General features: G+C 33.1%; 1 protein-coding gene across 6 annotated transcripts in view; it reads left to right on the plus strand.

Annotated features, from left to right (window-relative positions):
• LOC114331131 (talin-2) overlaps positions 1-27,653 on the plus strand; it is a 272,902-nt gene that overhangs the window by 207,958 nt on the left and 37,291 nt on the right. For all 6 annotated transcript variants that reach the window (XM_050643759.1, XM_050643761.1, XM_050643763.1 and 3 more), the window contains 8 exons: positions 2,792-3,152; positions 3,216-3,471; positions 10,835-11,061; positions 14,355-14,533; positions 14,720-14,912; positions 15,705-15,910; positions 16,930-17,344; positions 21,331-21,521. In XM_050643759.1, coding sequence (XP_050499716.1) covers positions 2,792-3,152; positions 3,216-3,471; positions 10,835-11,061; positions 14,355-14,533; positions 14,720-14,912; positions 15,705-15,910; positions 16,930-17,344; positions 21,331-21,521 — 2,028 coding nt within the window. The remainder of the gene's footprint in view (positions 1-2,791; positions 3,153-3,215; positions 3,472-10,834; positions 11,062-14,354; positions 14,534-14,719; positions 14,913-15,704; positions 15,911-16,929; positions 17,345-21,330; positions 21,522-27,653) is intronic.

Below are 27,653 nucleotides of genomic sequence, written 5' to 3' on the forward strand. Positions count from 1 at the left end.
GAATGCATGTGGCGGAAATGAGAATGCTTAGATGGATGAGTGGAGTACAAAAAAGGATAAAATTAGAAATGAGTATATTAGGGAAAGTCTAGATGTGGCACCAATTGATGCCAAAATGAGAGAGCATAGGTTAAGATGGTTTGGTCATGTTCAACGTCGAGACGTTAATCACCCAATACGAAGAATAGCTGAGTGCATATTCCTGGAAGGAGCAGGAGAGGAAGACCAAAGAAGACCTGGGGGAGACGATAAGGCAGGACATGTTGGTAAAGGGGATTAACATTGATATGACCCAAGATAGAATTGTGTGGAGAAATGCTATTAGGGAAGCCGACCCCGCATAGGGATAAGGCAAAGGGAATGATGACTGTAGGTGATGTTTCTCCGACTTTCTGTTACTCCGCTGTTATTGGTATATTCCTGTTGGGTTGGGTTTTTTTTAGTAGTGGCATTCAAAGTCTGCTACATTCCGCTGATGGGTTTGCTACACATTTTTCTTCGTTAAGTAGGATGAGAGCTGATTCTCTGACTTTTCTCTTTTTCAGAGAAAAAGTGAGTGTTTCTCTTTCTTTGTGAGTGTTTCTGGATTGCTTTTTGTGTTTTGTTGTTTCCTTTTTCATTCGTGTGGAATTCCTTATTTATAAATGACAATGGGTAGTCATTTTTAGTCAAAACATTTGTTAGTAGTTTTTTGCTTCCTGAAATACATTTTGATTTGATAATTCCTTTTTTGATATTTGCGTTGTGGTTGTTGTGGTAATTTAAATCTATTGGTGTGCTTTTCTGTAGACTTTGCTTGCATATCCTGTGCGATTAGCACATCCAGAAAAGAAAATGAATTATTGTTTTCTTTTCCCATGGTAAATTTAAATGATTCTTCTTTATTTTTTATGTCCATCGGGAATTTATTCAATGCTTCTGGTCCGTGACACCAAGTGGAGAACACATCATCTACATATTTCCACCATACTGTGGGTTATTCATCTTGTTTGTGTACAATATTTTGTTGAAATCCTCCATAAATATATCTGCTAATAATGGAATAAAGATGAGCCCATGACTAATCCGAAATATTTGCTTATAGAAATCATTTTCTTGTTGAAAATAAGACAAGTGTCATTGTTTAAAGTGTTAGTAGATCCATAATAGCTGATATATTCAGTTTTGTTTTTGTTGTCACTGTAGGTATCATCCCTCTTTAGTTTGCCTCACATGATTTTTAAAGTTTTTTCCAATGGTACATTGGTGAAGACTGTTGATATCAAAACTGACTATTTTTGCTAGTTTTTTACAAAAATCTATGTGAGATTTTGACGAAAGGTGTTGTGTTATGAACTAGAGGCTGTATTATGTCTAGAAGGAACGTTGGTAGTCTGCTGCTGCAATTTGGTTCATGGTTTAGAATTATGAAAAGATAGAAAAGAATCTAGTTATTAAAATTAATATTTTTGTTTATAGATGTTCATTATGAATTGAAGACCTAAGTGGAAGAATGTATGTTACAAACCCTATCTTTTTGAGATATGGGCAGTTAAAGTTTTTATTCCTCTATTTTTTTCATGAAAATATTGTTTGTGTTATTTGGCTTTATTTATATTGCTATAAGCATTCCTTTACATATAATGTTGATAATTTGTTTTTATTTTTAGTATTTTTTCTAAAAATAAATAAAAACTGTACATACCGCTTTCTTCCATTAAGTTTAGTTTGTATAACTATCCTTTATCTGAATGGATGAAGGGGGTATGTGGCATAAAATAATACTCTATAATTAGTTTTACATAAATTTATGTAATTGAACAAAAAATAATCTTCTTCTTCCTGTGCCGTGCTCTATCAAATTGGCTATAGTAATTTTGTTGATGACTGCTCGGAAAAGGGATGCAGAAAATCTGTTAAACCATTCTCTCAGGTTTCTAAGCCACGACGGTCTTCTTCGACCTGCCCTTCTTCTTCCATCAACCTTGCCTTGTATTATTAAATGGAGTATATTATACAGAGTGAGTTTTATGTATGAAAAGCCTCAATTATCTCGGAAACGGCTTGCACGATTTTTTGTAGATTTTGGTGAGTAAAGGTTTTTCTAATGCGGTCGATATTATAGTGGTAATTACATTGTTGTCAGATCTTCCGTTTTTCTGGAACTTTCTTATTTCAAATGGAACACCCTGTAAATTTTTTACGTTTGGAAGTCCTTAATAAATGCTGATTATTTTTCGTGTTATATTCTCGATACCTAAATGCCATAATTTAGAAATTATTGCTACATTTATTTTAAAAAAAATTTAAACAAATTATAAAAATAAAAGTTTTTCGGCTCGGGTAGACATTATTTTAGGTACTTTTGATCATTGGAAACAAAAAGGGACTTTTGTAATTTTTCTCTAAGGTTAATCGTTCTCGAGTTATGAAAATTTTAAACCTGAAAAAATCGAAAAATGTTTCATACCTCCTTCTTCCATTCAAGAATCGTATTTTATATGTTAAATACCACCTTCATCCACTAGAATATCTCCTATTAAGCTTTTTAGAGGTACAGTATAAGGTACAGTAAGTGTCATATGATCGTGAAGATACATACCACCTTCATTCACTAGGAAACTCAAAATTTTAGAAAATATGACATACCCCCTTCTTCCACTTAGGTCTTCAATTGATACTGAAGGTGTAGGTCTTTTGAAACTTTTTTTCTCTAAGAAAATATATTGTAAAATATCTACTGCAACATATTTTAAGTTAGTTTTCAAAGAGCTTTGTGTAATGTAAAACTTTAATATTAAATTACTTTTAGATTGGTGTGTCAGATCCTTCGAGCATAGCTGGCCGCCCCGGCTTAGTAGATCAGGCCCAATTCGCAAGAGCTTCCCAAGCTATTCACCAAGGATGTGCAGCTCTTTCGTCACCAACGAGTCCCCAGAAGCAGGTCCTAGAAGCTGCTACTCTTATCGCCAAGCACACCAGTGCCTTATGTAATTCTTGTAGGATAGCCAGTTCTAAAACTACCAATCCTGTTGCCAAGAGACAGTTCGTCCAAAGTGCCAAAGCTGTAGCTAATAGTACAGCTGCTCTGGTGAAAGAGATCAAAGCTCTAGACGCTGATTATTCCGAGGAAAATAGAATTAGGTGCGCCGAAGCTACAAGACCGCTGCTAGGTAGATATTTATATATTTTTAGAATACTAGTGATACCAAAAGATTGTTTTAATTTAATTCCAGATGCCGTTGAAAATCTTTGCGTATATGCAAGCTCTAGCGAATTCGCCACCATCCCTGCAAAAATACCTCCCGAAGCTCGTCATGCCCAACAGCCCGTTGTCGATTCTGGTCGTAAACTGATAGACACTTCCTGTGCCGTCATTAACGCAACAAAAAATCTCATTATCATGCCCAAGGATCCTTCAACGTGGCAACATTTTGCTGGTTGCTCCAAAAATGTGTCTGATGCAATCAAACAGCTTGTTGTGAATATAAAGTATGTATACAAGAGATTGGTTTAGATTTTAATATATTTTTTAAACGTTATTAAGTGGTATAGACAGTAGCTTACCTTAAGAGGATCGGTACGTATTTTCGGCTGCAATGCTATTCAAATGGGGATTCATTTTTTTCAAATCCTGAGAAAACTAATAGGTATTTTTGAAAAATTTAAACGCAGAATGAAAGATTACGTTATTAGCGAGGGCCGAAAGTCCCTGAGAACTTCTATAATGTTTATTTTAATAAGTTACAGGGGTGAGAAAACTAAGAGAAAATTTAGTGTGATATTTAATTTCAAATATCTCATTCAAAATAAACTTTTTATTTATTCTAAGGGACTTTCGGCCCTCGGTAATAATTTAGTCTTTCATTCTGCGTTTAAATTTTTCAAAAATATTTATTGGTTTTTTCAGGATTTGAAAAAAATGAACACAATGCCGTGGTAATATTTTCCAAATCTGTCTTTGTCTTACAACGCACTCAACCGAATATAATATTGTCAGCATATATTGTCAGTCAGACACTGACAATCAGTGACAATTTTAAATATTTGACATTGCATCGGGAATATTTTGAGAAATTGATTAAATATTATTGATATATAGTGTATTTGATAAATAATTGATTTAAGACGTGAACTTAATAAAAAGTTATTTATTGTGTATTATTTGTGGAAGATCCAAGCAGAGAATACATCAGATATATCCTGTGATCCAAGTATTTTGTTGTTAGAGATGTTCAAAATTGTAAGCGTTCCAAAATAACAACATATTATTATTAAAAAATCACTTTAACACTTTTCCTCTTTTCTCGATTGATTATTAGTTTTTGTTGTACAAATAAATTATTACAATCACTGAAAACATAGTTAGTGAAAAAATTATCACATTTATTAACTGAATTAATCATTTGCAATTATAAAAATAACAGTCATCCAAGAACATTCAAAAGCCATCTCTTTAAATTAATTATGACATTTTCAAGTAGAATGACATTCTAGTAATGTTTACATATCCACACCAGTGTGAATTTTACTACACGTAATTTGCCGTGTAAAGACAGAAAAAGTAAGGATACACGTAAAATATTTGCGAATTATGTACCCATAGCCTTAAGTCACTTTTTGCAAGTAACAGGTGATTCATTTAGAAGTACTTTTTAGTGGGGATTTGATGTGAGATCGTACATGAATCATGTCACCTGACGTTGCGTTTTTGTTCAGTATTGTTTTACATTTTATCATGGAAAGACTTAGCCCGGTACAGTATCTAGAAATTATTCAGCTGTATTACGAAAATGGGCGTTCTATGAGGAATGTGGAGAAATGTGCGCTTAGAGCAACTTTTGATTGACATAATCGGCCTACCGAATGCACAATTCGCTGTACCATCAGTAAGTCTGAAACCCAGTTTTCATTATTGGATAACACGCGACCAAGTAGACCACATTCAGCGCGTACTGAAGTAAATATAGCTGCAGTAGCGGATAGTTTGGCGTGTCGTATGCAACAACTTAAGAGGCTACAGTAGCGATCAACAGGTAGCAACAAACGCGGTCCAAGATTGCGGCTGTAATTTTGAATATTTTGTCGAGATATTTGGCACACATATTCGTAATATAATAAAGAATGGCGGTGCAGAGCCCAATTTGAGAAATATATGAGTAGGTGGAAATTACTCTGTACCTAATTAAATACGATATTAAAAAAAGAGCCTGTACCGCCATTAACAAGAACAAAATAATAAACTTCCTTTAAAGAAACTTTTTTTATCCCATGCCTTGGTTTGTGTGTCATTTTGGACCTTCTAAAATTTTTATATTTCTAACAAGAAATCGAACATATTATAACTAATAACTAATTAGACAACATAGAGAAATTGTCACTGTCATTTTGACATACCTGCGTCAGATTTTCTATTTTCTGTTATTTTTGTCGATATCTGTTTAGTGCAGTAGTGTGTTATTTTAAGAATTCGTTATTGTTGTTTCATAGGAAAGTAGTGTTTATTTATAGTTAATTAATTATATTTTTGTCCAATAGAACTAAGTTATTCGCCTATTTGAAAAAATAAATTATTGTTAATTGTGAATTTTAGTTATATGTAGGTCTATAGATAGATAAGTATATTTTACGTAAAAATATTTCGAATTCTAATGCGAGTATATACAGTTTTAGGAGGATCTTTTATTCTAAAAATATTGTCAATATAATAATATTATCAATAGTTGTAACAAAATGGGAAAAGTTAATCAAACGAAAAATAAAGTGAAACCTTCCAAGAAAAAGTCCATTAAAAACCGTGCCAACATTATGCGAACATGGAAATTATGAACTAAATAAAACACAGCTCTTGTTTCGCGTCACAACGAAATGATTATTTATACCTATTATTTCGTGCAAATACCTTTTGTATGTTAACCGTATGTTAACATAAAATTTTCACCCATTTTGGTTTATTTTTATAAATATTTATTTACTAATAACCAAATTGTTTTCTATTACTTCCATTTAGCGCGCCTATGAGTTAAATTGTCAAAATATTTATCTTAGATACTGTCAAAGATTACCACTGTTGCCAAGTTTCGCGGACCTTACGAAAAAAGGTATGATACTATCTACCGAAGTTATATTGATGACGCGCTACTGTTTGCTCTTAACATTATTTACGTAAGGATCTTATTTTAGAAGCATACAAAATTTAATTAGTGTAAGATCTGAAGCCGACCGACCTTCTTAGACGTCACCGTTTCAGTCGATGGGCTCTTGATAAGCTTGCAGAAGATCCACTGTTTTTGAAAAAAAAAATTCCGATTAGGCCCATCTTTGGCTTAAACCATTTGCTGCCAATCGAAGAAGATGGAACTTGACTAGGAGCCATTTTATTGAACGGCACCTAACTGAAGTAACCATATCACTCGCTGGCGCGTAAACGGCACCTGACGTCTGAAGTAGCCACATCACTGAAGTAAATGGGTACGTGAATAAACAAAATACCCGTATTTGCGGTGGTGAACAACCCGAAGATGTTTGAGTTGCCATTATATCCAGAAAAATCATCTGTTTGGTATTGTTTATGATCCGGTGGAATCGTCCGTTCATATTTCTTTAAAACAGAAAGGCTAGAATGTTACTGTGAATAGAGACAGTTATCGCGCCATAATAACGATTATTTAGTGCCCGGAATTGAAGCTCGTTATCTCGACGATATTTGGTCCCAACAAGATGACACCACTTGCCATGCCATGCTTTACTGTGAGAACGATTCGGTGAACAATTTATTTCACGCTTCGGACCAGTGAATTGGCCGCCTAGATCCTGTGACAGCACACCTCTAGACTTTTACCTTTGGGGCAACCTTTGCCGAAAAAAAAGTTCTTAGCAAAAATATAGCTTATAAAAAAGTCAAAAAAATGGTGTTTGCGTTAGGTCTCTGGATCTCGTAGAACCAGAGTTATAGCCAATGAAAAATAGATTCATATTCACCAAATTTCAAATAGAATATTTCGACGTGAAATATCCAAAAAATTAAGCACTTTTTGGGGAAAACCCATTAAAACTTTTTTAAAGTGTTTAAAAAAAGCTTTATTTCTGTTTTTACAAAAAGTTTCTAGCATTAAATTTAAGCAAGTTACGCTCAAAATAAAGTTGGTCCCTTTTGTTTTAGCAAAAAAAAATCGGAAGCCCTAATTAGCAACTTAAATGAAATTAATAGTTACCGCTCCACAAATTATTTTACTTATGTTGTGTTTATATGATTTGTAAGTTTCATTGATTCAAAGTGCTTATTTTTAAAAAAATTTGGTTTCAAAGTAAAATTTTTAAAAATTTTAATTTTGAAAAATATGCTTTTTTCAAAATAACTTAAAAATTGTTAGAGATACCAAAAATCTCGAAAAACAAAAAAAAGTCAGCATTGCTTTTTTGAATATCATGTATTTTTTTGTTTTTCTGTTAGACAAAAATTGATTAAGATTTGGTGTTTCTAAATTTACACACATTCGTGATCAGTGACTCGTCAACCCCTTTTAAATGAAGCTTTTTTTAAACACTTTAAATAAGTTTTAATGAGTTATCCCCGAAATGTGCTTCATTTTTGGTTATTTCACGTTAAAGTATTCCATTTGGAATTTGACGAATATGAACCTATTTTTCATTAGCTATAACTCTGCTTCTACTAGGTATAGAGACGTGATATATACACCATTTTTTTAAATTTTTTACAGGCTATATTTTTGCTAAGAATGTTTTTTCGACAAAATACTTAATATTTGAGTTATTTGCGAAAAACCGCCTAAAAGCGTGGTTATTTTGTTGAAAAAATGAACATATTCACTGGCAACTAACTCGAAAGTATTGACTTAGTGAAAAAACTCTATAGAACAAAAGTTACTTAAAATTAGTCAGTTTATCCATTTCCTGACTTACTTTGGACGAATATTTTTTCACCCCCAAAAGGGGGTGAAAACCACCCCCAGGGCAAAAGCACATATCGGCACAATATCACTTTTTTCTTTGACTTGTTAGCTATGTGTATGCCAAATTTCATGTCCATTCAAGCGGTTCTTTAAAATTTAGAGGTTTTGCACTATTTTACCGTTAAAGAACGGACTATCATCAAGAATTAGAACTTCAGAATGGACCATCTTAACCTCAGTCACGGCTAACATTTAAAAGAAATTATCTTTCAGAAGTAATGGACCGTGATAGTGTGACATCAAAACGTCAAAATTTTTCCAAACACGTTGTGTCTAGGTATACGCTAACGTGTACGCAAATAAAAAAGTTAGGTAGAATTAAAGGTCATAACAAATATTTTTCTATCAAACAAACACTAAACATATCAACGCGTGTATCAAAATATACAGTCACTGCCCACGCTAAATAGTCACTAGCAGGGCCGTCTTAACCATACACGGCGCCGGGGTGCAAGACTCATCTTTGCGCCCCCTTTTGTCAGAAGATTATATAGGTTTATAGGTACGCTAAAATTAAAACTAATTATGTTGGCTTTCTTTATTTATACAGGGTGGGCCAAAGAACACAGTCCACCTCGATATTTGGCAGTTGTTATTAGATTTTAAGGAAATGCCGAGAGAGGTCGATTTTTATTTTTAAATTACAATTTTTTGATATAGATTTCATACTAGTGACGTCATCCATCTGGCCGTGATGACGTAATCGATGATTTTTTAAATGGGAATAATAGGGGTCGTGGGTGGTAGCTCATTTGAAAGGATGTTCAATTCTCTATTTAGAAATATAAACATTAATATCATTAATTATACATGGTGGACAAAAAAATAATTTTTGAATTAAATTAATTGGCAGAAAAAGAAGAATCTAGGTAATTTATTTAACTCAAAATACATTTTATTGCTGCAGAAAGTAGAAAAACATGTTTATTTGGCAAATAAACATTGCTTTTCGCTTAAATTAAATGTTCAAACTGCTAAGAGGTAGGTGGGACGCTGTTTTTGATTTCATTTAAGCGAAAAGAAATGTTTATTTGTGAAATAAACATTTTTTTCTATTTTCTGACAGCAGTACAATGTATTTTAAGTTAAATAAATACAAACATTCTTCTTTTTGCCTTTGCGTCAATTAATTTAATTCAAAAATTATTTTTTTGGCAACCCTGTATAAATAGTGATATTAATGTTTACATTACTGAATAGGGAATTGAACATCCTTTCAAATGAGGTACGCACGACCCCTATTCCCATTTAAAAAATGATCGATTACGTCATCACGCTCAGATGAATGACGTCACCAGTATGAAATATATGCTAAAAAATTGCAATATAAAAATAAAAATCGAAATGTTTCTCCATTTCCTTAAAATCTAATAACTACTGCCAAATATCGAGGTGGACTGGTTTCTTTGGCCCACCTTGTATATTAAAAAATATGGTTCCTATTTTTATTTGCTTTTCTCTACTTTGTTAAAGCCAATTATTTTTGATCAATTTAAGTTTAAAAAAAGACCTTTCTCCTTCAGCTATTGTTACTGGAAAGGTTAAATATTATCCTTAGGCATGTAGAAATATTTTGGAAAACGGAGAGTAAATTATTTTATTGATAGAATCTATTATAGCTTAAAATATCGAGTGGAGTTGTGTCTATATTTTTAAAAAATATTGGTAACAATTTTATTCTAACTCATGGAATAGATCTTCATAAGCTCTATCAGATCTGTTTCCAAGCGCTGGTTTTTTTTTTGTAAATTTACACATTGTGTTGTTTTTTAAGTGTTCTTCGGAGTTTCTCCAACTCAATATACTTTCCATGAAAGAAAAATTATAATTATGTTCCCTCAACATTTCAAATCTTTCACTTACTTTTGCGATGGCAATGTCCAATATATAATAATAGAAGTCGACTTTAAAACTTTGTTTAGGCAGCGTTTAGACACAGCGATAAATCGCAGCAATTTATAGATATCAATCGAGTTGTTTCAATTTATCATTGTAATTCAAATTATCATCGGATTTGTAATTGGATTGGAGTTGGTATCGGATTGCATCAATTTATTGTAACGATCGAGTTGTTTCAGTTTATAATCAATCGCAACAATTTATCGCAGCGTCTAAACAGCTTAAAAATAATCAATAAATCGCAGCAATTTATCGTCACAATAAATTGCTGCGATTTATCGCGGCGATTCGGATACACTGATAATTTTTACAAGTTTGTGATTCATTGTCACTCCACATTCAATATTGGTCAAAATAGTGTACGCGTCACCTTTTTAAAATTATTGCCGGAATAATCTAAATGGGTTTCAAATTTCATTTCTATATCGTAGGTGTAGTAAGCCTTAATAGCATTTGTGAAAAATACCGAAAGTGCACTTGTATGTTTTTTTATTTGTAGTTTTTTTAAGGGCAAAAAGCGCAAGTTTGAGCCTAGCAAGTGTTCAGATTGCGCCCCTTGGACTTGGCGCCCGGGTGCCTTGCACCCCTTGCACCCCCGGGTTAAGACGGCCCTGGCACTAGCTTGATGAAGTTTAACTTTTTTATTTGCGCGTACATTTTAGCGTGTACCTAGACACAACGTGTTTGGAAACCTTTTTTTGACGTTTTGACGTCACGACTATCGCGGTCCATTGTAAGGAATGGTTCTTTTGAAGATCTTCAAATAAAATTCATTTTTTTCATTGTTTTTTCTTTTTGAAAAAAAAAGCACCTACCTCTAAATGAATCACCCGTTATATACGTACTTGGAAAAGCCATAAAATTAAGAAATATTGGTCAGCACAACGAGAAAATGGTTTTAACAGAACTTTCATTGTTGATGCCATGTTCTGTCAAAACAACGCGTATAAAAAACTATTTTATTCACTTCAAATTTTTTTCAGGACTGAAGCTCCTGGAAAGTCAGAATGCGAAGCTGCTGCTCAAATTATTAGCAATCACTTGAAAACGTTGGATGCTGCCTACATGGATGCAGTGTCTCAATCTTTAGCTCCGAGAAGAGCTGCCACGCTTCCAGTTTACAGTCAACAAGTCGAAAGATCAGCTGCTGGACTCTTCGATACAATTGAACCCTTAAAACACGCTGCCAAATTTGAAGCTGAAAATATTGGTAAGTCATTTTAGTCAATTTTAAACAATGTGAGAATTTATAATAACTAGGATGTTCTTTCATAGTTTTTTGTGGTTTCTATATCAGTAGTTTTTCTGTGTATCTTAGGCATATTTTTAGCTGCTACTGTATTATTTTCGCAGAATTATTACTATTATTAACGTTGTGCCAGTCAGCAATACTTAAAGTTTTGAGATTTTTAAACTGTTCAAATCATTCGTTGCCACCTCTATTTTCACAGTTCTGCCGATAATTATCAGTTTCTGGTTTCAGAAAGTGATGTATATACAATGTGATGTTTCTGTTGGATACCTCAAATTGTCTCAGTTATTAGGTACCATTTTAGCAAAGAACGCCAAGACAAATCGATATTTAAATTTAGTTTTGCTTTTATTTTGAATAACCATCTGTTGCAACTATGTTGCATTGTTCAACAATATTATTGACAGTCGGTCGTTGCGTACCTCAGTCACACTCAGGAGCAAGGGCTTTTCCCATAAGCTCTCAACACATATAATGCTGCTTTTTTCTTATTCTGCCCAGCGTTGTCTATATATTGCGGGGTAGTTCAAAGCGTGGCGATTTCTGATGTATACAGGCGATTTGGTGCACTTGGAGCAAGTGAGTTGCTCTCGAATTGTCTTCTCGGGCGTTGGTGAGGCTGAAATGTTCCTGATGTAAGGAGGTGGCCTTTAACAATGGAGGATATCTGGAGCGCGGTCTATTCATTTCGATATCCATCTTGTTATTGTGGATGGGAGTTGATGGTTAGCCTGGATTTTTCTGTATTCTTTGAGAAGAGAATGCCTTTGTAGTTACGATGGTGGGATATGACTCAGAATGGGAAGCCAATAGTTCGATGTTGGTCTAACTGTACCTGAAATCATTCGCATTGTCTATAGTCTAGGCGCCAGAGGGGTCACCGTGTCATATTCAATTCTGATGGACAAACTCAACGGTTTCTTATGGATTTTTGGCTGCTGATTACGAATTTCGAGGGGGGATTTCGATCCGAGTGGTCAAAAAATTGTTATAAACAATTTAATTGTTTATAAGGCTCTGGCTCATAAACTAAAAGAGATAAAAAGAATGTTTCAAATAAAATTTGTTCCTTAATAAAAAACGAAGAAAAAACCGTTTACTAAACTTAAATCTAATAATTAGAACTCAAGATATTGTAAAATTAGTGCACAATGCAAATTGCAAATTGCAAAATGAGTATTTTTTGAAGCTTTATCGATCGTAACTCGGCTTCTACGCATGCAAATAAGTCTTAGAAGGTGTCGTTTTAAAGATTAATTAACAGGCTTCCAAACAAAGTGTGTTAAGTTACTTGATCTTCATTTGTTTTTAAAGTTATACCAGTTTGAAATTACAATTTTCTTAAAAATATTGTACATTCATTTGTTTATAAGGGTTTCAAGCAAATTTGAGCTATAAACATTTATACTTTAATGAACAATAATGATAGAAAAACTCAAAAGAAACAATTTGAGGTTATGAAAATGTTCATAAGTTTATTTTTGGCCAAGATGTCGATATTTTAATGGCGCGCGCTATGAGGTGCAAGATCGGCTCACCGCGTAAAGGTTCACGCGCTAACTTCTCGATGCAAATTATAATTTCTATGTATACATACGTTATCTTCATTTTTCATTTTTGAAGATCCTAATAAAATTTTATCATAAAATTCTTATAATTAAATCATCATATTGTACCTCGTATCACCTTTCATTCTATTTACATTGTCTTCTATTTTTTGCACTAAATGAGAAAAAAACATTAAAAACTAATATTTCAGAAGTATAACTAAAAAGTAAGTTGATATTATTTATTAATACTATTTTTACAAACATTTTTTTCATGCATCTGCAAATCTGCATAGAGATATACAGGGAATATCAGCTTTTTTACATCTGCATACGTTCTTTCTTCAGCGAAATTTTAACAGTTACATGCTGGTACAAGTCTGTTCTTGTAGGCAGTAAAACTAAAGCTTTTTGAGGCTTCAGAGTCTAATTATCTACATGATATCCATATAAAGTGGATCTAGTTCTTTTGCAGCATCATCAAGTCCCGTCAATTGTGTGTATACCGCCACATCATAAATGCTCGTTTTATATGGAATGATGGTGCTGCAAAAGAACTCGATCAATTTTTATATGGATATCACATATTGGCTCATGTTCATGCGTAGAAGCCGAGTTACGATCGATAAAGCGTCGAAGAATACATAATTACTTGACTGTGAGCCAATCTTGCGCCTCATAGCGCGCCATTAAAATGTCGACATCTTAGCCAAAAATAAACTTACGAACATTTTCGTAAGCTCAAATCGTTCCTTTTGAGTTGTTTTATCATTATTGTTAATTAAAGTATAAATGTTTATAGCTCAAGTTTGCTTGAAACCTTTATAAACAAATTAATGTACAATTTTTTTAAGAAAATTATAACTTCATACGGGTATAACTTTAAAACAAATGAAGATCAAATAATTTAACAAACTTTGTTTGGAAGCCTTTTAATTAAGCTTTAAAAGAACACCTTATAAGGCTCATTTTCATGCGTAGAAGCCGAGTTACGATCGGTAAAGCTTCGAAAAATACTTATTTTGCAATTTGCATTGTGTACTAATTTTACAATATCTTGAGTTCTAATTGTCGGATTTAAGTTTAGTAAACGGTTGTTTCCTCGCTTTTAATTAGGGAACAAATTTTTTTTGAAAAATTTTTTTTATCTCTTTTGGTTTATGAACCAGAGCCTTATAAACAATTTATAAACAATTAAATTGTTTATAACAATTTTTTGACCACTCGGATCGAAATCCCCCCTCGAAATTCGTAATCAGCAGCCCAAAATCCATAAGAAACCGTTGAGTTTGTCCATCAGAATTGAAAATGACACGGTGACCTCTATTTGGCGCCTAGACTACTAGTTTAATTGGGTGTCAACAATCTTCGTGTGATTGCTATTGAGCCATACCGGGGAAGCACATTGAGCTGCCCAGTATGTAAGTCCGAGAGCGGATGTACGTAGGTTGAGGAACTACGTAAGCTGTCACGTAGCTTTTGGATTATATTATTTCGCCTTTGTTAGTTTTGCTGACGTTCTTTGTAGGTGGACTTTAAAATATGAAGTTCTGTCAAGAGCTACTCCAATTTTGGTGTTGAGTTGAGTAGTATGTTTTCAAGTGAACGAAGGATTTTTTGTTGGCTTGTGCAATATTTAGATAGAAACAGCATACTATTTGCTTGTATAATAAATTGTTCAATGTTCAACTGATGATTTTTTAGGTCACGCAATTAACCAACTGGTACAGTACTTTGAACCATTGGTAGAAAGTACAATCAGTGCTGCCTCTAACCTGAACAACTCCAAACAACAGGAACAGATCCTCGACCAAGCAAAGTCTGTATCCGAAGCTGCGCTGAATTTCATCTACGCGACCAAAGATTGTGGTGGAAATCCAAAAGTAAGTAAACAAACGCCATAAATAATATTTTAAAAGAAATACCGTACCGAACTACACTTTCATAGATAGAGGCGGAAATAATTGACAAAGCTTATGTAGTAGCTGGCCTAATTTTTCAAAGGTTATGTACGATAGTTAAAAATAAATATTTCATATTTTCTTATTAATTTTCAAATATTTTTTTAGGCAGTTAACATTCATCCGGATATTGATGAATGTGCCAACTCCATTAGAGATAATCTACAAGATCTAGTGACCAGCCTTGAAGCTATTTCTACACAGAGTGGTATAGTGTCTGGTGTAGTTGATAATCTCACAAGAGCCATGACTCGATTGTCGGATAGTCGTGCTTCTCTCATCTTATCTGATGGTGATATTGGTAAGTACTCCTACACGACAGTATTTGAAATATATTTACTGTTTTACTATTTTCCTTTGAGTTTCTCGTTATTTTGTTCCATCCGTATTTAATGCAACTCCCAAATATGTGAAACTTTCTACAGTTTCAATATCGTCCTCTATTTCAATTGTGCGTCTGTTTCCCTAGCTGTGTTAGCTTTTTTGTCTTTTGAAAATGTATTTCTAGTCCGGTCTTTTTTGCCCTTGTTTTTAATTGTGAACATATTTCTGCCGCCTCTTCCGTTCTGTGAGGCATAATGCTGATGTCATCGGCATAGCCGACAATCTGTATTGATTTATTTGTTAGGAGATTAGCTCTTCGTATATTCAATTGTCTTATCACATATCCGAGAGTCAAGCTGAATAGTGTCGATGCCAGCGTTTGACTGTTGAAAAGTTCTCAGTGAGCTCATTTTGTATTCTGACAGTTGCTGTTGACGAGTTCCATTGTTGCTGTTACTGGTCGGATGTATTTTTGGGGGATGTTAAAGCTATGCAGCATTTGATATAACTTATGTCTACTAATTGAGTCATAGGCATGTTTGAAAACTATGAATATGCTGTAGACATCTCAATATCGTATTCCCATGATTTGTTCAGAATTTGTTTCACTGTGAATAGCCGACCAGTTTTGAATATACCTTGTCGAAAATATTTCTTGATAATATCGCTTTACTTCACCTAATTAGTATTCTTAAATTATATAGTATTGTAGGTAAACGAATATGAATAATAATTACTATTATTAATAATAATCATTATAATTTCTTAGGATTCGTTGATTACCAAACACGAATGGTGGACTGTGCGAAGAGTATAGCTAAAATCGCCGGAGAAATTGCTAGCAAAGCTGCCACTGACCCTCAGAAGGTGGCTCAATTATCTGCAGATCTTGCGCACAAATATGCACAACTATCTGGCGATAGTATTGGAGCTGCAGCAGCTGCCACTAATGCCGAAGTTGCAATCAGACTAAGGGTAACAAAGATCTTTATTTATTAAAGTTAACGTATTTATTTTAGTACTTTAATTTTTAAAAATGTAGCGTTTTTTGTTAAGGGGGGTGGGGGTTTGGTTTGACAATTTGGAAATTTTCGTTTTTTAATTTTAAATGAAAGTACATGACTTCAATACTCTCTGAAAATTTTAGATTGATTAGAGCAAAATTTCGAAAATACAGAATGTTGAATATCCCTACCCTCGACTCACATTGCAGCAGCTTCGCGCTTGAGCGTAGTGAGAAACGTTCAACAACTGTTCCCTTTCTATTTGGTAAATTACTCCGCTATTCAAAAACATATTCCGGTTTGCATCACTTTACGATTTGACAGACAAAAAAGATATTGAATATAAAAATTGCCAAAATTTTAAACGCCTTTTTCTCAAAACTGCTTTTTTCAAAGGCGATGGACATTGTAACTCAAAAACTATTTGACCGATCCACCCAAAATTTTGTATTGATCTTTTCTATACATTTCTTGGGGTAACGCTGTCGAGATTTTTTTTCTTTTATTCTTATTTTTTGTTTAGCAATAATTAATATGTTGATTTTCACCCTTTTTTACAGACAATTTCTTTATTTTGACTTGTGAGTGATATCAAAAACCGTTAAAACTAAAAACCTCGACAGCGTTACATAGAGAAACTCATAAGCTACTAAAATATTTTTGAATTTTTTGTTTCACATAATCTAATGATGTGTTCTGATGTCCACCGCAAAATTCATTTTTTTTAGGTGTCTGTAAAAATTTGCCACTCTTTGTTTAATTTTTCAATATTTTGCTTTGATTTTTTTTCGAATATTGTTTGAATTGTACTGAATGTTTATTTAATTTAAAAATAAAATAATTCTACCATAGTTAAAAAAAAATCAAAAAATGTGTTTGAAATGTGTATTTCAAACCATACCCCCTCTAATATATTCCATTTGGCTATATATTATCTTTCTGTTGATATTTTTCATATAAAGAAGTATTGTAGCCTAAATCTATTTACAGGAAGTTGTTCAACAACTGGGTGGCGCCTGCGTAGAACTCGTCCAAACAGGAGGCCAGTGCTTAGTCCGAAAAGATGACGTACTCTTGCGAGAAGTAGGAGATTGCTCACGCAACGTAACTGAGAAAGTTTCCCGTGTTCTTGCCACATTACAAAACGAATCCAGAGGTACCCAAGCTTGCATCAATGCAGCTTCCACCGTATCTGGTATCATCGGCGATTTAGAAACTACCATCATGTTTGCCACTGCCGGAAATCTCAATCCCGAAAGCGAACATGAATCGTTCGCTAATCACAGAGAGAATATATTGAAGACTGCTAAGGCGTTGGTAGAGGATACTAAGACTTTGGTAGCTGGCGCAGCTTCATCACAAGAACAACTGGCTGTAGCTGCTCAAAATTCTGTTGCGACCATAGGTAAGAGTTTTTTATACAATGAAATTTCCGTTAATTCAATGTTTATCTGTCAGTTTTTGTTTTTCAACGAAAACTTTTCATTTATAAATTCGCAAAGTCTGTGTGTTATTGCGTTGCAGCTCCTGCAATACTTAGAGCAGATTTATCGATGGTTTCTTATGTAGTTTTGTCTTCTGAATCCAAATCTGAAAACGGCATTTCGATATCTCTAACCGTCTTCGAGACAATCGACCTCAAAGTCTAAAATGTGACGTCACAGTCAGCTGAAATCGTTGCTAAAAGTTTTTTAATCGGAATTTGTCAAGCAATGCATAGGTTATTTACATTTGAGTTTGACACTTCGTGAATGCCAAACTAAATTTTAAATGAAGTACATATTATTAAAATATCAATGACATTTGATAGTGAATTTAATTATTATATAAAATAAATAAGATGTTCAAAAATACAATTTGAGTATATTTTTAAAGCAATAATTTATTAAAAACTTTAAAAAGGTTTATACGAGTATAAGGCCTCCCCTTTAATGGGAGTACCTAATGATGGACTGTTCCATTTGTTATGAAATGAAAATTGTTATTATAGTCGGTTCGCTAAACTCAGACACAACTGGCTAGTGATTTTAGTAGTTAATTTTTTAGTTTTTTGCCAATTTTGCCAAAATTGTCAAAATTACTAATTATTTAGTAATTATTAACTACTTAGTATTTTTTTTTGCCAAATTGGCAAAATTACTGACTAAAATCACTAGCCAGTTGTGTCTGAGTTTAGCGAACCGACTATATGAAATTTTGTTTGGAATAAAAAATTATGGTCTGATATGTGCATCCTTCTAATAGAAAAAAATATTTGAAAATTTTTCTCAAATTATGGATACGAACAACATTTTCATTTATAACTCTTATTTTTAATTTGACGAAGAAAAGATATTCTTCATAAAAAGCTCTTCATGGTCTAAGATTTATGATGCAACCGTCATATATCAAATTTTATTAATTTTATACGAGGTTTATAAAAAATATGAATTTCGATCAAGAGTAAAGTACCTTTATAGTTCAAAATATTTAAATTAGAATGATATAATTGCACACTAAAACATAATTTTTAATTTTAAACAACTTTTTATAATAGCAATTCCCAAGTAGCGCCGAACGGGTTTATTAAGTATTTTAAGGATGCTTTAAAACTGTAGAATAAAACTAAAATTAAAACTATTTGGTTTTTAAGTAAACCTTAAGGTTGCAATAAAACCGCTTTCTGTTATTTAAAACTCGTCTGTTATTCGCCTCGCTCGCTAACGCTCGCTCTGCTCATAATATTAGACTCGTATAAAGAGTAACTTTACTGACTTGGTACGTAAATAACTATTGTTAGTTAGTTACATAAATAAATGATTTAAAAATGAAAAAATGACGTGTTAATTAAGGGAGGTGGAAAAACCATATGTATAACATGTGGATAAAGTGCCTTTTCCTCCCTTGAATGGTTACTGCGTTACTACTTCATTCTCGGGAGGAAAAGTAGCACTTTCCTCCCTTGTTATACAAATATAGCTATTTTATACTACTGTAATTTTTGGAATTATAATTTTAACAGTTAATACACCTACTAAACATTCATATTTTATTCTTTCGAAACATATTGTGTCCTGTATATAACAAAACCGTGTTATTATAAAAAGTACTTTTTTGTTATAGTGTAATTTTTGGAATTTTAAGCATTTTGTATCGTCAAATTATTTTATATTCTCTCCTATAAATAATAAAAACACGTTTTATTATAAAAAGTTCTTTTTTATAAAAGTGTAATTTTTTAAGTACTTGCGACTTATTTCTTCCGTACTAACTGTACTTCCCCTTTTTACAACACACTACACCACTGTTTCGCTCTAAAACAAATGGCCGACCATTTTGGACATGAAAGAAGAGGGGATGAGTTTAGTTTTACTGTTTTTAACAATAAGCATATTCGCGGTGTGCAAGTACTTGGAAAGGGAAACGAGAAACGACCCTGCGCGAGTCGCGGAGAAATATTGCAACTATCTTAAATAATTCATATTGTCAATTGAAATTGTCAAATTGACGTATATTTCATACCTTCTGTCAATGAAGCAGAAAAATTATATATTGCTCCACAATATTGATATGATATGCAATTATTATATAAAGGTAAATTTAATTAATTGTATTTTGCTTGCAGTACTGCATTTTAATAACTAATTTTATTTACTACATACAATTGTTGATGTTTTCATAACATAACCTGAATCTTATTTTTTCTTCTTATTATTTTTTTTGGACTATGGCCTTGACAATTATCCAGTAACCAGGACTAATATAATTGGCCAATATAATTAAAAGTGCGAATAATAGTACAGAGCGTAGAAATAGGGGTCGCTTTGCCGAACTTGCACGGTCCCAATAGGTCTAGATCCCGCGTATGAAAAAAAAGTTGATTAATAGCAAGCTGAAAATTTGTTAATAGCTTAAGGGTGTCTAGTCGGACAAACTTTGATATATGGGAACGCTAACAGGGGAAGTTTAAATTGTGGAACAGGTTAAAAATTTGGAACAGTCAGACCACGAAAACGTCACATGTATTTTGTCCGACAGAACTTCCAGTTGATTTGTTACCCTTTCATTAAACTCTCATGCAAAAATCAGACCGCTATTTATCACCTGTCATCATAATTCCTGTCATTTGACATATTCTACGTGTTCCACTCATTATAATTCCCATTTGGTGATAAATAGCAGACTGTTTTTGGCATGAGAGTTTAATGAAAGGGTAACAAATCAATTAGAAGTTCTGTCGGACAAAATACATGTGACGTTTTCGTGGTCTGACCGTTCAAAATTTTTAACCTGTTCTACAATTAAAACTTCCCCTGTTCCAGTGTTCCAATATATAAAAGTTTATCCGACTAGACACCCTTAAGCTATTAACAAATTTTCAGCTTGCTGTTAATCAACTTTTTTTTCATACGCGGGATCCAGACCAAATAGTTTAATCTTTACGATAACCAAATTGATTCAGTTAAGAGCGTTTGGTTTTAAGTTTTAATATAGCCTACTAATTGCTTTTAAGAAAACAGCTTTAAAGAAAACTAAAAAAAATAGTTGAAATGCATATGTTTTACTGACATAATAGTCTTAAGATCAAGTAGTTATTAGTAATATTAGGAGAATCTTTAAAACTGTAATAAAACTAAAAGTTAACAAACTAGAATCTAATAAAACCAAACAGTCCGGAAGTTCTTCATAAAACTGATTAGTTTTAAAGTGAACTGAGAATAAACCATTTTAAAACTACAATAAGACAAATTATCTATTAAGATTAATTAGTCTTACTTGATACTCTTATTAGATACTTTAAAACTAGTGACAAATGCTTAACAGTTTTAAAGTTCTGGCAGTATATCTACAAGGCCACTTTAAAACCATTATCTCTTATTCGCCACAATAAAATCTTTATAAAACTTAAATAAAACTAAAATATTTTTATTGTGCTCCTTGGGTTTTCCATATTATAAATTAAAATACGCAAATAAACAAAGTTTTCGTTATGATAATGCTCGCTTGTTTAGGTTTAAACTTTGATTTATCGGAGATATACACAATGTTATTGGTTATATCTTATTTGAAAACTTCTATGTATCTTGTCTGGAATGTTCTTATTTTCTTCTGTCGTACATTTAATATAATCCCTCACCCACACTACAATGTATCTTTATGCTGGATATCAAACAACAATCCCTTTCTCTTTACATATAAGTGAAGAATTAGCATTTTTTGGCGACAGTTTTGATCTTTTTACTTCAATTTCAATTACTTTTCCCCTTTATTTACCAACTAGTGATCCGGCTCGAGGGACCAATTTGGATACACAAATCCGAAACCACTAGTTTCATTTTTTTAGCGTTTCCTTATAATATAATAAAGTAAATTTAAAGGTGTATTAACTTATCATCTTGGTTTTTCTCACAGTACAATTAGCCGAAGTAGTGAAATTCGGAGCAGCCAGCTTAGGCGTTGACAATCCAGATTCCCAAGTGATGCTTATCAACGCAGTACGTGACGTTGCCAGTGCTCTTGGTGACTTGATTCAAGCTACTAAGGCTGCTAGCGGCAAGCCCATCAACGATCCGGCCATGGCTCATTTAAAAGACAGCGCAAAGGTACGATATCTTAAATCTTACATAAGATAATGCTTTTTGTTATTTTTCTTTTGTTCTTTTGTTTTTCTTACTAATTTGTTTTATTTTCAATAAAATCGTTGTGTGCAAGTATGTTTATTAATTAAAAACAACGTGAAATGACCCGGGGTTGGGGAGATGGGGGTTGAGGGATGGAATGGGATTAAGTATTAAAAAAAAAGATAACATGAATGACTAAATACACTTTAACAATTAAACAGACGTAACATTGGGATTAATACCTAGATTATAGAGTTTATTTTTACTTTGCCAAAAGATCTTGATAATGACAGATTAGTAAGTAGCTAAAAGTTACCTAATTTTTTTTATTAAATTTTTTACTCTTACTTTTTTCTGTATCATTATAGTTTTGTTTTGTTCCTATGAATGTCAACTCTAATGTCGAAGTGCCAATAACAAAACATACGGTGATGTATAACAATTATATTAAATTGAAAAAAAAATCATTTTTATGTTTGCGTTCAGTGTCACTTACTTGTCATTTTCATTTGTGTTGTTGCCTATATGTTGCTACAAATTGATAAACATTTTGGTTAAATAGGCGTTGGCAGCTTCGGTTTTGGACTGTCCCTTTTCACTTATTATCTTATTCTGACATGGATTAGTGAGATTAAAGCGTGCATAAGAGAATAGCGAAAGAAGTAATTAGGTGCTAAACTTAAAGTTATTGCGCTGTGCCTTTGAAATTATTTACTTTCCTAGATTTGCATTGGATTAAGTTGAATAGACAAGTGAAGTTTATTTTTTAAAACAAAACTAATCATTGTACCGATAGTTATGGGACGTGCTATGTCGCAACGTGGCTAACATGCGCATATCTCAATTCACACAAATACTCAGAATACAGAGGCCATAACCTTTCCAGCGGTTTGTTGCGTCTTTGGTCGTTTTGGACGGCTTCTTCCGGGTGCCGTCCACTTAGATGACTGCCGATTTGATTCCGGAGTGAAGTGATGGATCCGTGTTTCATCCATTGTAACATATCGACGCAAAAACATTAAACAGCGCAGAGATTCATCAATTCGTTGTTGTTTTTGCTCTGGTGTGAGAAAATGCAGCAGCCATTTGGAAAACAGGTTTCTTATACCCAAATGTTCATGTATATTAATCAAAATGCTATCCTTAGATAACTTTGAGTGTCAGTTTTCTCTTGCAATCTCACTTTGTTGTTTTCCATAATAATTTTCAGCATCGTTTCGATGTTTTTGGGAACAACTGCATCATTTGGCCTTCTGGAGCACTCGGCAACATTGGTGTTGGTTAGACTGCGTTTAAATTCAGGAAACCATCGTTTAATAGTTGTAATTGATGGAGCAGGGTCTCGGTAAGACTTCTTAAGTAATTTCTCAGTTTGTACGGTATTTTTTCCCAATACCAGTGATAAATCAATGCACGAAATTGCATTGAATCCATCGTTTATAAAAGTCACAAAAGTAGCCTCACTTCAAATACTTCTTCTTCTTCTTCCTTCTTGTATATAGGCTTTAAAGCCTGTTTCTTCTTTAATATTAGCCTCCTAAATTGTTTAAATTATCGCACCATCTTTTTCTTGGTCTGCCAATACTTCTTCGTCCATTTGGTGACTTATCTCGTGCTATTCGTACTATCCTATCCTCTCCCATTCTACTAATGTGTTCGTTCCACTCCTGTTTCCGTTTTGTCACCCATCCATTTACGTCTTCTACATTGCATGATCTTATGTTTTCGCTTCTCTCCCTATCCAACAGACTTTTCCCTGATATTCGTCGAAGTACTTTCATCTCTGTTGTTTCTAGTAGTCGTCTCGTTTTAGATGTGTCAGGTCTTGTCTCCGCCGTGTATGTCAATATAGGTCTAATTGCTGCTTTATAGATTCTTGCTTTTGTGTCTTGTCTTAGGTTTTTGTTCTTCCAGATTGTGTCATTAAGAGATCCCGCCGCTTTACTTGCTTTTAAGCTTTGTTGTCGTACTTCCTCTTCAACATCTCCTTAACTGGCTATATCTATCCCCAGATATCTAAACCTTGCTTCCGGCTTTATTATTTTCCCATCAATTTCGATTTTACATCGTAATGGGTATTTAGATGTTGTCATACATATGGTTTTTTCTGCTGATATTATCATATTGTATTTCTTAGCTGATATTATCATATTGTATTTCTTAGCTGTTGTATTGAATATGTGTTAATCTTTGGAGATCGTCTTGTCTCGGCGATTAATGCGGCGTCGTCTGCATAACATAATATTTGGAATTCTTTGTTCCCCATTCTACAACCATGACCTTTACGTACTGCTTCTATTATTTCGTCCATTATTATATTAAAGAGAAGTGGGTTAACGAGTCACCTTGTCTGACTCCGCTTTTCACTGGTATAAACTGTGTTAGTTTTCCATTTATCTTTGCCTGTATTCGATAATGGAAGTAGATGTTTTCGATGGTTTGTATAATATTGAATGGTATGTTTCTTCTATAGAGTAAGTGTAAGACGTCTTCGACTTGGATGTGATCGAAAGCCTTTGTCAGGTCTATAAAACATAGACCGAGTTACAGTGTTACTTCAAACACTGTAACTCGGTAAATAATAATCCGAATGACGTGAACGTTTTGAAGGTTAGGACTGCCGAAATGTCAAATAGAAAATTCATTAGAGTCGCCATCTTATGGTTAGGCCCGGGACTTATTGACCGACGTATTATATAAACCGGGAATAAAACCTATTTTTCTGACGATGGCTTGCGTTTCTTATCAAGACCGTCTTGGATATACAATAGAGTCGGTTGAACACATAGAGAGAAAGAAGTAAAGAACCAAAGACCTGTTAATACTTGAACTAATATATGAAATAATGCCGTCAGAAGACGAAGAAAGAGTTGGTTCGGAAATCGCATATGCCACTGTAGCTTGAATTTACAGACTGAAAAAGGAAGAACTATAAAATAGTTTCATCAATGTAGTTTCGGTGGGAATTTATACTCTACCAGTAGTAGTGAGACAAACTATTGAAAGAAGGGTATGCGCGTTAGCTTCTTGTGACGTAGGTATAAGCTATCGGTAAAATGATTGGTTACAAGTAACTTGAACACATGGGTCTCAGATGCTATTTATTTATTAATATGGTTTAGTGCGCTAAATTAGCATACCATTCATTTGGCTGTACGCAATATAAATATGCGAGAAATAAAAACTCGTATAATAGTAAGCAAAAGGATCTACGCAAATAGAAAATATAAAACCAATGAGATAGAAACCTCTAAAGGGAACGAACTAATCCTGGATGATTATAATAAAAGGAAGGGATTGGATCATATTTGAAGATATGTGATATAAGAAGAATAAGTATAATAGTTTAATTAAGACTGTTAAATTTTAAATTTTACTTAATACGTTTTTTAGGATTCCATCGGATAATACATTTTTAAATACGTACCGACATCTGTGTAAGTTCGTCCTTATTAGGTTTTAATTTGGGAGAATTAGGACTTTGGTACAAAAGGTTTCTTTTGACATAATAAAATTTCAATACATCATAACCAACTATCAACCAACTCTTTTTTTTCTGAGACACCCTATCCTAAAATTGCAAAAATAGGATTTTTGGCTATTTTGAGGAGATGTAGGATCGTAGTATAATTTTTCTCCCAGAAACTATTATAACCATCTTAATATATGGTCTCAATATTTTAAGTGGCATTGAGATTACTCCGATATCATCTTTTTTCGTGGAGATATCACTTTTTAAAGTTTCTTTGAGTTTTAAAAAACCAACGAACCATATGATTATAAAATGTAGTATAACGGAAAATCTAAATTCAGACATTCCAAGCGCATAAAACTTTATTCCAACACCCTCACCTGACAACCCAAATCAAATAACACCAAATCCAACAATCTCAAACCAAAACACCACAAATCCAACCTACCAGTAGAAACCATCTCTTTTAATCCACTAGCAGCCAAACCCACTTAACCCTGGAATCCCTAAGATTCATTGCTTATTGTATCATATCAAATAAAATCACATACAGTAATTATATTTACTGATCGAAACAACACACCTCTGACCCTATCAACCCCTACAAACCACCCCAAAGATATTTGACAAAACTCGACAGCATTTGAAAGAAAAAGGCTTATACTTTAAGGTGACATGCTTATTATTTTCGGATTGAAAAAAATTAACGGATTAACTACATAACCTCGAAAATTGCAAAAAAAACCGCTGTTTTTGTACTTTTAGGTTAGGATATCTCAGAAACCAGAGTCAATTTTTGGCAATTTGGAGCTCAGACTAGTACTCAGCGCAAAAACATCTCTGTGTATCGGAAAAGTATATGTACTCTATTTTCTGGTACCAGGCTTGTCGGCCTTTGTAATCAGATATGTGATCGAAGGTTTTATAGATGTGTCAAAATAATATTTGACATAGCGGTAAATTTGTGGCCATTGTCATTATTTACGTCAGAAAGAAACCATTTGCGCCTTAATATTTAATTTGGGTACTTCGTATTTCGTACTATTGGGTCAATCACTACTAACCAAAATAACCACTACTACTTCGACACTATACTTATTTCAAAATGCATGAGCGTTATGCTAATTGTTTTGAACACCTTCACAAGTGGACTTTAAATAATGTGTACTTAATGCAAATTAATATGACGCGCATGCCTTTTTTCTTTAACTTCTACATTTTCTTAATCACATTTTTAAGGAGCTTCTCAAAACATGTAACAATTGTTTAAAGTCCACCTAGATTTATTAGTTACACGGCTTATATGCCTTTATGTGGACACTTAACATAAATAAATTTTGTAAATATTACTTTTAATCATTTAAAGTTAAATGTATGGGAATCGTTTTCAAATAATTTTAGGTTAGGTTAGGTTTTCAATTTTTTAGAGTTTTTTTATGTTTTCTATTTAACCTTCCTTACCAACTTACGAAGAAAATTTTATTTAACTGGAAATATTTTCCCCTTTTCTACTATTTCAATTTTTATATTTTCTTGTTTGTTTAGTTCAGTAGGCTTTGGAGACCTAATACCTAAAAGTTACAATCCTAAAAAATTCAATACAGACTACTTTAGAAATATGTACAATACTTGTACATATCTAAAAGTACATGCTTATACATTTCAAAATTTTAAGGTGTATCTTTATTTTACTCTATTCGACTTTATTCGGTTGTTGACTCTTGCCTATATTTCTTTATTACTACTTTTTATATAGACTACTGTAGTCTGTGTATCATTCTTCTTATCTTCTACTTTTATGCTTTGTAAGTCTTTTTTAAAATTGTCATACCTTTTTGACCTGCCCTGTATTTTATTCCCTTTCACATTGGCTTTTGAACATGCGAAACAGAAACACTAGATACAAGATTCAACCCTTACAATATTGAGAGTAAAAAAATTTTTTGTCAAAGTATTGTACATAATGAAAAGGAAAAAGCTAGTAAGAGAAACCTCAACAAAGAAATAAAGCGAAGATGCAAGGCTCATGAAGAACAATAATATCACAATATATGTATAGAAGTTGAGAGGCACGAACAAAAAAAAAACAGCCAAGAGATCTATCAAAAAAAAACATAACAAGAGACTTTAAAGCCAGGACTTAAGCCGTTGAAGACGAAACAGGAACCCACACGAAACAGGAAGAGAACGAACAAAGAAGATATAGCATGAACTATATTGCCGGGATCAAGCAACTTGTTCACCAAACCCCTGAATAAATGGAATGAGAACCTAATATACTCGAGAATGAAATAAGAATGGCGATCAATAAACTAAAGTATAAAAAAGTACCAGGTCCAGATATGACGATTGTAGAAAAACTACAATAATTACAATGCATAAAAAAGGCAGCTTTCATAAATGCGACAACTATAGAAGCATTCCCTTATCTCACATGCCAGTAAAATAATGCTAAACATAATTAATGAGAATGAAAACTTTCTTACAAAGAGAAAAAAATACCCCAAGAGCAAACTGACACATAATAGAAAAATCTAGGTAATTCAATATCTCACCATATATTTGTTTCATTAATGATTCCCGCAAAGAGTTCGACATGGTCAAATGGTAACACTTACGGCAGATACTAAAAGAATTGAGCG

Source organism: Diabrotica virgifera, chromosome 2, assembly GCF_917563875.1.
Source record: "Diabrotica virgifera virgifera chromosome 2, PGI_DIABVI_V3a".
Taxonomy (NCBI): Eukaryota; Metazoa; Arthropoda; class Insecta; order Coleoptera; family Chrysomelidae; genus Diabrotica; species Diabrotica virgifera.